Raw genomic sequence first — 13,184 nt, forward strand, 5'->3', positions numbered from 1 at the left:
AGAAGAAGAAGAAGAAGAAGAAGAAGAAGAAGAAGAAGAAGAAGAAGAAGAAGAAGAAAATGAAGATAGGGGAATATATACATAAGTATGTCATGATGATGGCTGAGAAGCATGAGCAATGTGTGTGTGTGTGTGTGTGTGTGTGTGTGTGTGTGTGTGTGTTGGACCTGGTTTAAACTAGTTGGGATGTTCATTCATTTACCTATCAACATCCTACACCCCAGGAACAGAGTTGGAACAAGTTGTCTGAGGTTTAAACTGAAATTATTGTCTTTGTTGTTGTTGTCATGACTGTATTGTCACTATTTCTTAGATGAGGATTTTAATATTTACAGAGTTCAAGGGAACTGGCCATGATCACACAGATAGTAAGTGACAAATTTGAGTTTTGTAGCAGAGTTCAGTGATCTTCCCAGTTCAAAGACTGAAAGAGCTTCATAAAGTTCTGTAAGGTCTCCATATTGACTTCATTCCTCCAAGAAAATGCCAAAACATCCTCAGAGGAGCCTGAAGGACTTGTAAATGACTTTCTGGCAGCACCTCATCAGCCACGGCACCCTCATAGCAGCCTTCCTCAACTTACTGTTCCACAGAATCAAGATCAATGAGTGGCCAAAGGGATAGAGAAATATGATGGACATGCCCAACATGAAAGATAACTTACTCTTTGCTGCTGAACAATGCCAAGAATTGAAAAACAAACCTATATAGTATAGTAATAAGAGAATGAGGAAGAAAGACACAGATTTCATGGCTCGAACATGGGCTTCTGTGCTAGGGTCCCTGGAACCTGTGACACTGATTTTCATCTTTTGCTTATGCTTCCACAGGGAAAGAATGAATAAGGAGAAGGAGCTTGTTGACAGGGTAAGAGGAATAAGACTCAGAAGGCCAACAATAATCTCTATCATGAGCAACATACTTTTACTCATGTGAACATTGTGGGACACATTTCTCTCCTTTCCTCTAATAGAGAGGCTGCCATAGTAATAATGCATTCTTTCCATGAGTGGAAAGCTAATGAACAGAGATAAAATCAAGGGCCCCCAAAGAAGCATGTAGAACATCCTGTCAATTCTCCATTTCAGCCAGAGGAAGAGGGGATGAGAGAAGCTGGTGATCTTCAGGAAGTAGGAGATGCTGAGGGTAGTGGCAAACCACATATTTGAATTATGAGTAAATATCAAGATGATATCAATTATTCTTACTTTATCTGTGATGAGGTCACCCATAGAGGTTACAAATAAATAGGTTTTCCATATTATTGCACATGAGAGTCCAATTCTGGAGATGGCCAAACTGATTAGGATGAGATCACTTGGTGACAGTTTCTTGCTCTTGACCCAGGCAGTAAAATTCACCAGAAATATGAATCCATTTATGAGAATGGCCAATAGAAATTCACTGGTTACAAGAATCACAAAGATCTTTTCTACACTACTTCTCATGTCAACAGAAAGAAGACCACTTAGATGGTGACCAATAATATACTTCTTTTGATGTTACTATTGTTGGATTAATTTCCAGACAAAATGAATATGGACTGATGTGTACTTCTGATATTTGGTGATACAGTAATTTTCTTCTCTGTCTTTAATAAAGTTTCTGTGTAGGCAAGAAAATGTCTAGTTACCCATTAGAATAACTTTAATGAGCTATTCTCTTTGCCCAGTTCAATCTCAAGACATCCCTTCTCTGTGACATTTGTATTACCTTCTGAGAGGTGCTCATGGAAAGGAATGTAGCCCCATGTTAACATCCAAACAGGGAGAGGTCATCTTTCAATATTTTCCTCTTTGTGTGTCAACCTATTTTGTATACAAACACCTGAGCTGTCTTTGAAGATCCTCTCTCAATGATGCATAACAGATAATAGAACAAAGTTCTAACATTGTGCTTTATCTCCATCATTTCCCACCATATTGGACATTGATGTCACCCCAAATTGTTGATAAAATCAAGCTCATGCTGGATATTTCTGGCTGGAAAGTTATCCTTGAATTGCCATAACTCTGGCCACTAATGTGAGTGGTTCACACTCAAAAGAAACACCTTTTTTTTTTCAGTTTTTATAGTAACTCAAACAAAGCAATGTACAATGCTAATTCCATTATAAAGACATGGATCTTCTACTCCTCCAAGTCTTAATTGCCCCTATGGGCTCTAATTCACCCTTCCCAGGTGAGGTAGACTTTCGAAGTATGAATTCCAGTCTGATCTCATCCTGCATAGAGTCTTCATTTCCCTTTCCCTTGGTATTCTTCAGTGGGTACTCCTTTCCCTTTAAAGGAAGGCCTCCACCACTGTCTATTTTTAATATTTCCCTCCTCTTCCTCACCACTCCCCTCCTAACTTTATGAGAACACAAATGTCATTAGATTTGATCCTAGCACATAATTCTATTCCTGAACTACCCTCCCCTTTGTGTATACTCTCTCATGCTGTAATATAGTCCCACAAAAGAAGCCTTCACCTGTTGGCAGTATACCTTTAGGTACTGTCCATAAGGCCCCTGACTATCTCCTCATTATTAACCTCCACAAGGTTTCTCCCTTCACCTCTGTGTTCTTAGGAACATTTAGAAAGAAATCTCTTATTGGTTAGTGCAGTCACTGTTCTTGTCCTTGTCTGCATTTATTCATTCCTCCATCATTTCTATTTTATGGGCTATTTAAGAGGCAAATAGCCTCTTCAGTTCTACTTTTCTTCACTAAAATCTTATGATTTTTTTGTTATTGAATGTCCATCTTTATCCAATATGCTCAAGCTAAGATTTGATGAATGGTTTGACATGATGGACTCCACTACCCTTTGGAACACATAGTTCCATTCCCTCCTCCTTTTTCTAGTGAAAGCAGAGAAATTTTGCATTATTTGAATGTCCTTTCCTTCATATATGAAAGTCTTTCTTCTGATGCTAAGTTTTAATACTATGTGTCTTGAAGTTTGCTGCATTAGGATATTTTTCTGGAGGCAAGCTTGAACTCTTTGAATTGGAATTTCATTTTCTATGATAAGAACCAGGTGGTTCTTTTCTATTATTACTTTCATTAGGTTAAGTTTTCTTATCCTATCATGTTCTTCCAGGAGGTCAATGACTTTAGGTTCTCTCCATACGACCTGTCTTCTAATCCAATATCTTTTGCTTGCACATCGATCATCTTTTGTTGAATGGTGGCTTTATTCCCCCTTTATTTACTGAAGTGTCTTTCATTTCTGTGTATTTGCAATCTCTATTTTTCCCACTTGTTTCTTTGGAGACTTGCCTTTTCAGGTTCAAGTTTTTCTTTTCTGTTTATCATTTTTGCCATACAGGAAGAAAATTCTGTTCTCATAATTCTCATTTAGTTTTTAAAACTGTCTGAAAAATCTGAGTTCTCGGCTTCATTAATTATTAGATTATTTTGTTTGATCTTGCGGTATTTATCTAGAGATGAATGAATTCATTTACTGGAAAATATATTTCCTTCTGTTGTTATTTTTCCCTTTGATTAATTTGTTCATTTTCAAAGTCTTTAAATTTCTTTTTGCTTAAATCTTTGGTGCTTTCAGTCTCGCTAACCTCTTTATTTTCCTTATTATTCAATTTGTGACTTCTTCTCTCTGATTGTTATTTCCTTATGAGTTTGAATTCAAAACATGTCATCCTCCTTCCACATTGGACTCAGCCTAGTTCTCTATCCCAAATGATTTTTTTTTAGGTTTTTGCAAGGCAAACGGGGTTCAGTGGCTTGCCCAAGGCCACACAGCTAGGTCATTATGAAGTGTCTGAGACTGGATTTGAACCCAGGTACTCCTGACTCCAAGGCCGGTGTTTTATCCACTACGCCACCTAGCCGCCCCCCAAATGATTTTGAATGCTCAAAATTAGTCCCAGGTGGATGCTGTGCTCTTTGCCTCAGGCCTGGTAGAGTTTTGCACAGTACCCTTAGCATCTACACTTGCCTGTCCTAGTGTCACTTCCTCTTTTTTAGTTCCCCAGCCTGGGCCATGCAATTCAGTCTGTTTTCTCTGATATCAGCAGTTCAGTGATTTGCAGCAATCATGCTTCTGGGTTTCAACCCACAGCAGGTTTTTGCTCTTGAAGGACTTATGCCCAAACTACTGTTGAGGGCCAAGAAATTTTCTTTAGCCTGGAGCACTAGAAAAGGGGGGCACTAAAATAGCAGGACTGCTTTTATTTAAGTCTGCATTGTCTTTAGTCAGCTAGTGCTGCTTTGCTGCTAGTAGCATGGGAGGTGGGGCAGGTATGTAAGAATACAAATTAGTCACAGACCATAGAAAATAATCTGCTCCTTATTTGCATCTACTGGTTCAAATTTCTTGAATTTTGAGCCTCTGGTCTCTAGCTTTCTTAGAGAGGAGGCCTTTAAAATACTGAAACACATGAATCCCATAAAAGACTGAAGGCTTGAGGCAGCTAGGTGGTGCAGTAGATAGAGCACCAGCTCTGGAGTCAGGAGGACCTGAGTTCAAATCCAGATTCAGATCCTTAATAATTGCCTAGCTGTGTGATCTTGAGCAAGTCACTTAACCCCATTGCCTTAAATTAAAAAAAAGAAAATTTAAATGACTGAAGGCTTCTCCCAACCTGGTTGAACTTTCTGATTGACTAAACTTCTATGGAATTTTAGAGATGTAAGCAGCTAGCCATTACCATATTCTCAAAGGAGAAACAGTCAATATTTCAAAACTAGGAGCAATTCACCTTAAGCTTTTTTGATGCTAAGGTATTCTTAGAGGCCGTGTCCATCACCCAGGAAATAGCTGACATAATTGTGAAAACTGAATTTAATGAAATTTTATTGTCCTATAAGAAAAGATGACTTACAATGGACATGGAGAGGCAGGAAGAGATTTGCATGCATCAATGCAAAGTGAAGTAAATAGGATCAAGCAAACTGTTTTATATACAGTGCAATTGTATATCTATGGAAGATCATTAAAATTGAGTGCCACATAATTATAATGACCAAACTTGGATCCAAAGAGGACAAAAACAGTTCCCCTTCACTTTGGACATGGAGAGTATTACATAGGTCTGAGACAAAATGTGTAATATTGAACTTTTCTGCATTTTAATTTTGCTGGAAACTTCCTCATTTTTATTCTATTATTCTATAATATGTTATTTGAGAGGAGAGAGAAGAGAATGATATTTTATGAGATGTAGATGATAAAAAATAAAAATAACAACAAAAATCAGGCATTTTCAGAGGAAATTTATCTCTTCTGCTTTTATTTATTGCTCCTGATTGTATCTTCTACAGACAGTTAAAACAGGTCCAATCCTTCTTCCATCTGACATCAAAATTATCATGTTCCATCATCAGTCTTCCCCTCTCCCCACAAAATGTCTATACCATTTCTTTCAAACATTCCTCATAAGACATCAACTTGAGTCACTTATCATCTTGGCTATCCTCCTCTGGCCACCCTCTGGCTTATTGAAATTCTTCTCAAAAGGTAATGTCCAGAACTGAACAAGCTGTTCCAAAAGGGGACTCATTAAGCTCAATCATACTAAGGCTAAAATATCCCTATTCTTGTTGAGATATTCCCTTACCCAAAAGACCTTTCTTTAAGAATCAAAAAATGGAGGTGAAAATGATTGTTTATTTAAAATGTAACTGTACTTGGAAAGATGGCATCATGGTATGAGGTGATGATGGCAAATGTAGCAGTTGGGAGGTTTTGAGCTCCATTTGGGGTTGGCCATTAGACATTTCTTGAATAAAGGAACAATGCTTGTCTCCTTGATCTCATGAAAACTTGAAATTAGAGAGCAGGTGAAAACTTCTTATGACATCCACATCATTCTTGAAGATTTTTTTCTAGAGTCTTGCCATCTTTTGAATAGGTATATGACACTCACTCTGATCTAGGAGATCATTACTGCCATCTGTGCCATCTTTCTATTAGAATGGAAGCTTTCTGAGAGTTAGGACTCTTTCCATTTTTCAGTATCCTCTGCCACTACCCCCTCAAGGGAAGTGATTTTTGTTTGTTCTTCCCCAAATCAAACAAAAGTGTCACTTGAGAACTTCCTCTTTAGCCAAATGATTTGTTCAAAATCATCACTTGGATCCAAAAACATTTGGTTGGAAACAATATGCTTTTAGACCAGAGAGATCTGAGAGGAATCAAAAGAAAAATGACAAGAAAAGTATTAAAAACAAAAGGCAGTGGGAGTCAATGTAAAATGGAGTCATTGGGTTTCTTTTCCTAATAGGAAAGTTAGGGATTATCCAGTCCACTTCCATATCTCTGATTCTGTGACCTCTCTGGGTACTCATTTTCCACATCTGAAAACTGAAGGTGTTGAGCTAATGACCTCTGATGTCTTTTATGTCTCTGTTCCTACCATGTGCTGTCCCACAGTGTGAACTTGTAACAAGTATTTTAAACTATATCCAAAGAATCCCAGTGCCATTCGGGGTGCTCAGAATTAAATAAATTTTACAATCAGGATTGTTCCACTGAATGAAGATGAGAGAAAAGAGAATAAAACCTTCTACATTGACTTATTTATTCATAGAAGGTTCCAAATTTCCCAAGCTGTTCGAACTAAGGTTTTCCTCCTCAGGCAGGGTGCAACATCCAAAGGGATGCCTTCTTCAGCTTGTCATTTCCCAGGATCAAAATGAAAGAGTGAACCAAGGGATCTGCTAGTCTTTTCTCTAGCTTAGAAAAGGCTAACATTATTATGATAATATTATGATAATGTTCAAGTAATAAAAATGATGAGGAAGATGAAGGAGATATGCATTTCATAACTCTAATATGGGCCTCAGTGCTGGGATCTCTGGAGCCTGTGGCATTGAACTTCATATCCTGGGTGTGTCTCAAGATCAATAGGCCATAGGAGGTCACAGACATAAGCAAGAGGACAAGATGCCCAAGGTAGAGCAGAATTTCTGCAACTAGCAATGGGAAACTCTTTACTTGAAAAGGTCTAGTGTGGTTTTTCACTTCCTTTCTTTCCATGTTTCCAAAGAATTCTTCCCTGAATTTCCCTATTAGGGGAATATTCAGGAACAGGAATATTATCAGGGACCCTAACAAGATTATGAGGATCACCTTATTAATTCTCCACCTGAACTAGAGGAAGAGGGGATGGGAGAAATGAGCAATTTTCAGTAAGTAGAAGACACTGGGGCAGGTGGCAAGAGAGATGTTGAATTCATCAACTATGATCCACAAGCCCAGAAACATCACCAATGTCTTTATTGTTAAGAAAAATGCCCCTGTAAAAGCACTTCATTACTCCATTGACTAGAATGATCCAATGCAGGAAAATTCTTGTGACGGCCAGGCTTGTAAGGATGGAATCCACCAAAGAGATCTTCCTGCTTTTTAGCCAGTCTATGCAGTTCACCAGGCCAATGAATGCATTGATGCAAGTTCCCATTATGGTGATTCCAACGGCTACAATCAGACATATATTCTCTGTTGCACTTGGCATTCCTGCAGAGTCAGTGGAATAAAAGACAAACCATTAGACTCTAGAATTGGAGAATCTGTGTTCAATCCCACCTCTAATGCACTGTAAATCTGAGACCTGAAAAAGTCACTTCTGTCTCTTAACAAAAGTTTTGTTATTTATAAAATGAGAGTCTTATGATTTCTGAGGTCACTTCTAACTCCAGGTCTATGTTGAGTACATTCCAGAATAGCCCATGTGGTTACCATTTCTAATTTGGTTTGGGGTCCATGCAGAAGGGGCAGCTCAATTATTCTTTTCTCTGATGTGGAATGGGGCTTCAGCAGGTGATTCATTCTAGATTCTTCCAAACTTTCTGCCTTCTAGTTTTTAACTTAGGCACACTCAATTACAGTCTAACACAATGGAAAAGGGTCTGATTTCTATACTGCTAAGATACCTGAGAGGCTCAGTTACTATTTTCAAAAATGCAAATTAGACCGATTATCTTTCAGTGTTTGGCATCATTTTTATTACACCGAGGACTCTATTCTAGTTTGGTGAAACCAAAGCACTCTAGAGGGTTTAGTTTCCTCCACTATAAAGTATCTGATATAATTACTTTATGATGTGGTTAGGAAGGATCAGCACCCTCATTTAAGTACAACACTTTGAACAATTAATAAATGCCAATGACTAATGATGTCCCATTTCTTTTGTAGATTTCTCTCATTTGCAAGAAGGCAAATCTTGGCCTTCATCTAAGTCACTGACAGAATTATAGGAAAAAACAGATCTGAGAGTAAATGCTATGTCAAGGTTTAATGACTTCTTGGTTTGAGTTATTTCACTATGAATTCACTCCCCATTCCACTCTATCCTCCACTTAGCTTTCAAAATGATCTTCCTATGAATGTACATATATCTATGTCACTCTAGGACCAAATCTAAAGATCTATTTGATCTTTCAGTTCTTTTTTGCTGGTTATCTTTTCAGTCTTATACATCACTCCTCTCCAGTTCTCTAAAATCCACCAACATACATCCCCTTGTTGAGCCATATCTGCCCTGTGCTTTTTCATAATTTATCTGCATCTCTCTCATTTCTCCTCCCAATTTTTCCTCTACCTCCCTTAATTGCTTTTCAAAGTCTTTTTTGAGCTCATCCATAGCCTGAGCCCATTTTCTATTTCTCTTGGAGGTTTTGGATACAGAAGCTTTGATTTTGTTGTTATCTGAATATGTATTTTGTTCCTCCATGGGACCAAAATAATTTTCTGTGGTCAGATTCTTCTTTTTTTCTTTTGTTTGTTCATTTCTTTAGCCTATAACTGATTTACCACACTTCCAAGGCTTTGGGGAGAGGTTGGGTGACAACCCACAGGGACCTTAATTCTTCCAAGGTCTTGTAGAGAGGCTCTGACTGCTCTTTTGCCTGTGCTTTGATATGTTGATGACCACAGGTGCTCACTCTTCCCCTGGAGCTGTGAAGAGGAGCCCTGCTCAGCTATAGTGGTGTTGTGGGGGCCCAGACTGCACCCTGGATCTGAATGTGGGCAAATAGCCGAGTCCTGCCCCAGGGATAGCAGAGACCTCTGCAGTATCCCCTGAACTGCTTACTATCTGTGGGCTGAGAGCTCTGGATGTGCTGGGTGACTCTGTCCAACCCTTCCTGCAGGTTCTCACCATAGGGCTGCTCTGAGGCCAGCACTCTTTCTGTGCTCACTCTGGTGTGGCAGAGTTCTCTCACCACTCTTTCTGGCTGTCTCCAATGATCCCTGGGCAAAGATGTCTGGAAACTGCCCCCTCTGCCTTGGACCTAGGCACTCAGCCCTGCTGTGGCTGTGCTGTGGTTTTGTCCAACAGACCTTTCCTACAGAACTTCTAACTTGTCTTGAACTGGGAAGTTGTATTACTCAGTCTTTCTGTGGGTTCTACCCCTCTAAATTTTGGCTAGAGTCATAATTTAATGACTTTGGGAGGTTTTTTTTTGGGGGGGGGTGATGAGTTCCTAGGAATTCCTGCCCTCGTGCCACCATCTTGGCTCCCCAGACTTTCTTCGGGGTAGAGACCCTTCCTGTTGCCTTGTCATTCAGTTCCGAGGACCTGGACTGTTGTCTAACTGTGGAGACCTGACCTGCACTGTGGTTAAAAGCCTCCTGCTGGTTCTCCCTCTCTCCTTCCTAGCTGGGGTTGACTCCACCCCCCCCCCCCCAAGAGATAGACCTTTACTGAAAATCCTCTATGATGTCTACAATTGAAAAATTGTTTTGATCTTATCTTCTTTTGTTGGGTTCTACAGTTTTAATGTCTCTATAGAGGTGTCATTTAAAGTCATCTTGGCTCCTCCCCAGAAGTCCCCTTTTTTCAGCTTTCATGGTAACAGACAAAACAATTTATCAGGCTGATTCCATTATGGGTCTCTCCAAGGTCCCAATTGTCCCTATAGGATCTAATTCAACCTTCCCAGGTTAAGTGGTTGTTTCAAGTGTCAGTCTCACCCTGATCTCATCTTATATAAAGTCCTCATTTCCTTTTACCCAAGATATTCTTCAGTGGGTGCTCCTCCCCCCCTAAAGTAAGGCCTCCATACCTGTCAATTTTTCATATTTCCCTCATCTTCCTCACCATCCCCTTCTCTTTATGAGAAGACAGATGCTATCTTTTCTTTATCCCTTGATCTTGATTTAACCCCAGCACATGATCCTATTCCTCAATTACCCTCCCTCCTTTCTGTACTTCCCCATATTGTCATATAGTCACACAAAAGAAGTAAGCAGCATGTTTTAGGTTCTGTTCATGATGCCCCTAACCATCTCCTCACTTTAACCTCTATAAGATTTCTACCCTCACCCCTGTCCTCTATGAACATTTCGAAAGACATCTCTCATTGGCCAGTTGTTGTTGTCATCTGCATTTATTTATTCCTCCTTAATTTCGATTATTTGGGGAATTTGAGAGGCAAATAAGCTCTTCGGTTCTACTCAACTTTGCAAAAATCTTTTCTTTGTTATTGAATGTCCATCTTTGTCCAATATGGTTAATCTCAGATTTGCTGGATAGTTCACATGTTCAACTCCACTGATCTTGGGAACATACAGTTCAATTCCCTCCTCCTTTTTCTAGTGAGAGTAAAGGAATTTTACATTATTTGAATGTCTTTTCCTTCACATATAAAGGTCTTTCTTCTGATGTTAAATTTAACTACTATGTGTCTTGAGGTTTTCTGCATTAGGATATTTTTTGGAGGCAAGCTTGAATTCTTTGAACTAGAATTTCATTTTCCATGATTAGAAATTCTGGACAGACCTTATCTATCATTCCCTTCATTATGTTAAGTTTTCCTAACCTGGCATATTGTTCTAGGAGGCCTATGACCTTCAGGTTATCTCTATACAACCTGACTTCTAGTCCAATAAGTTTGCTTCCACAGTGATCATATTTTATTTTAATAAAGTTGCTTTTAATCTTTTTTCCTAAGTTGTCCTCTCCTTCTGTATAGTTGCATTCTCAATATATTTTTCCTGCCTTTGTTTCTCTGCAGATTCAAGATTTTCCTTTCTGTTTATCATTTTTGCTGATCAGGAAGTAAATTCTGTTCTCATAATTCTCATTTAGCCTTTAACCCTCTCAGAAATAGCCGAATTCTCTGTCTCATTAAGTGTTAGATTATTTTGCTTCATCTTGCAATATTTATCTAGATATGCATGAACTCATTTACTAGAAAGAATATTTCTTTCTGTTTGTTATTTTTCCCTTAATTTAATCTGTTTATTTTCAAAGTCTTTGAATTTTCTTTTTTCCTGAAATCTTTGATGCTTTTGGTATCTCTAAGCTCTTTACTTTCTTTATTACTCAGTACCTTAGTTCTTCCCTTCTGACCCTTATTTTCTTAGTTGCTGGAGCTCACAGCATCTCAACCTGGTTCCACACTGATACAACCTAGTTCTCTGCCCTATAAGACTTCTGAGTAGTCAAAATTGGTCTCAGTTGGATGCTGTGCTCTTTGACTTAGGCCTGGTAGAGTTCTGCAAAGTACCCCTAGGTAAATGTATACTCTTGTCCTAATGACTTGTCACATTCCTTCTTCATTCATTCACCCATCAGTTTCTCAGGTCCCAAAGTCCCAGTTTGAGTTGGATCAATTTGTCTGACTTTTACACTGAGATTATTGTTTTATCGTCATCATTACTACTACTACTACTACTACTACTACTACTACTACTACTACTACTACTACTACTACCACTACCACTACTACTACTACTACTACAGTATTATCACTTTTCCTCAGATGAAGATTCTAAGGTTCACAGAATCCAAACAAGCTGCCCTTAGTCACACAAGTTGGACATTGTACCAAGACTACAAGTCCATGGAGTGGATGAGTTCAATGGTCTTGTTAACTACAAAAAATGAAAGAGCTTGTACATTTTTGAGGTCTCTATGTTGACTTCTCCCCCCCCCCCCAATAAATACCAGGCCATCCTCAGAGACACTCAAAGAGTTTGCAGATGACTTTCTTTCTGGCAGTACCTCATCAGCCATGACAGCCTCCACTTGCTGTTCCCCAGAATCAGGATCAGTGAGAGACCAAGGAGAGAGAGAAACAAGACTGACACATTCAACACAAAAGGCAGCTTACTCTTTGCTGCTGAGTCACTCCAGGAGTTGAAAAAGAAACAGTACAGTAATAAGAGGATGAGGAAGGAAGATGCAATTTTCATGGCTCAAAAATGGTCTTCTGTACTACAGTCTCTGGATCCTGTAGCACTGATTTGCATCTGTTGGTTATGTCTCCAAAGGGAGAGAATGAATAGAGAGAATGAGATTGTAGACAAAGTAAGAAGAATAAGTCTCCAAAGGTCCACATTCATCTCTAACATGAGCAACAAAATTTACTCACTTGGACCTCCTGGGACACATTTATCTGCTTTCCTCTACTAAAGAGGCTACCATATTAATATTGCATTCTCTCCAATATTGGAGTGCTAAAGGACAAAGAGATAATTAAGGGCCCCCAAGAATCATGAAGAACATCCTGTCAATTCTCTCTTTCATCCAGAGGAAGAGGAGAGCAGAGAAGTTGGCAATCAGGAAGTAGAAGATGCTGAGGGGAGTGAAAAACCAAATATTTGAACTGTGAATCCATATCAAGAAGATATCAATCATTCTATTTATTTATTTATTTATTTATTTATTTATTTAAGGAAATGGGGTTAATGTGACTTGCCCAAAGTCACACAGCTACTAATTATTAAGTGTGTGAGGTCATATTTGAACTCAGGTCCTCCTGACTCCAAGGCCAGTGCTCTATCCACTGTGCCACCTAGCTGCCCCCAAATATCAATTATTCTTACTTTGTGATGGGGTCATCCATAGAGGTTGCACTTAAATTGGTTTCCATATCATTGCACATGATAGTCCAGTTCTGGAGATGACCAAGTTGAATAGGATGAGATCACCTGGCAACAAGTTTTCTGCTCTTGATCCAGTCATTAAAATTCACCAGTTGTGATTTCATTTATTAGAAAATCCAATATAAATTCACAACGTACATGAATGGTAGAGATTTCCCCCCACTACTTCATATGTCAAAAGAAAGGAGATCACTTACATAGTTACCAATATTATGCTACTTTTGACATTATTATTGTTTTATTGTTGGATTAATTTTCAGGCAAAATGGGTATGGAATATGTCCTTCTGATATTTGGTGATGCACTAATTTTCTTCACTCTCTTTATTAAAGTTTCTGAGT

General features: G+C 38.8%; 1 protein-coding gene and 1 pseudogene across 1 annotated transcript; both read right to left on the minus strand.

Moving 5' to 3' along the window:
• Positions 1 to 435: 435 nt before the first annotated feature.
• On the minus strand, positions 436 to 1,448 carry LOC141489561 (taste receptor type 2 member 7-like). Its single transcript, XM_074190123.1, is given in 2 exon segments — positions 436 to 533; positions 536 to 1,448. Coding segments are annotated over 2 exon segments (1,011 nt in total).
• Positions 1,449 to 7,186: 5,738 nt separating this feature from the next.
• LOC141489562 (taste receptor type 2 member 7-like) lies at positions 7,187 to 12,595 on the minus strand (annotated as a pseudogene).
• Positions 12,596 to 13,184: the final 589 nt, after the last annotated feature.

This window comes from Macrotis lagotis, chromosome 5 (genome assembly GCF_037893015.1).
Source record: "Macrotis lagotis isolate mMagLag1 chromosome 5, bilby.v1.9.chrom.fasta, whole genome shotgun sequence".
In the NCBI taxonomy this organism is placed as follows: domain Eukaryota; kingdom Metazoa; phylum Chordata; class Mammalia; order Peramelemorphia; family Peramelidae; genus Macrotis; species Macrotis lagotis.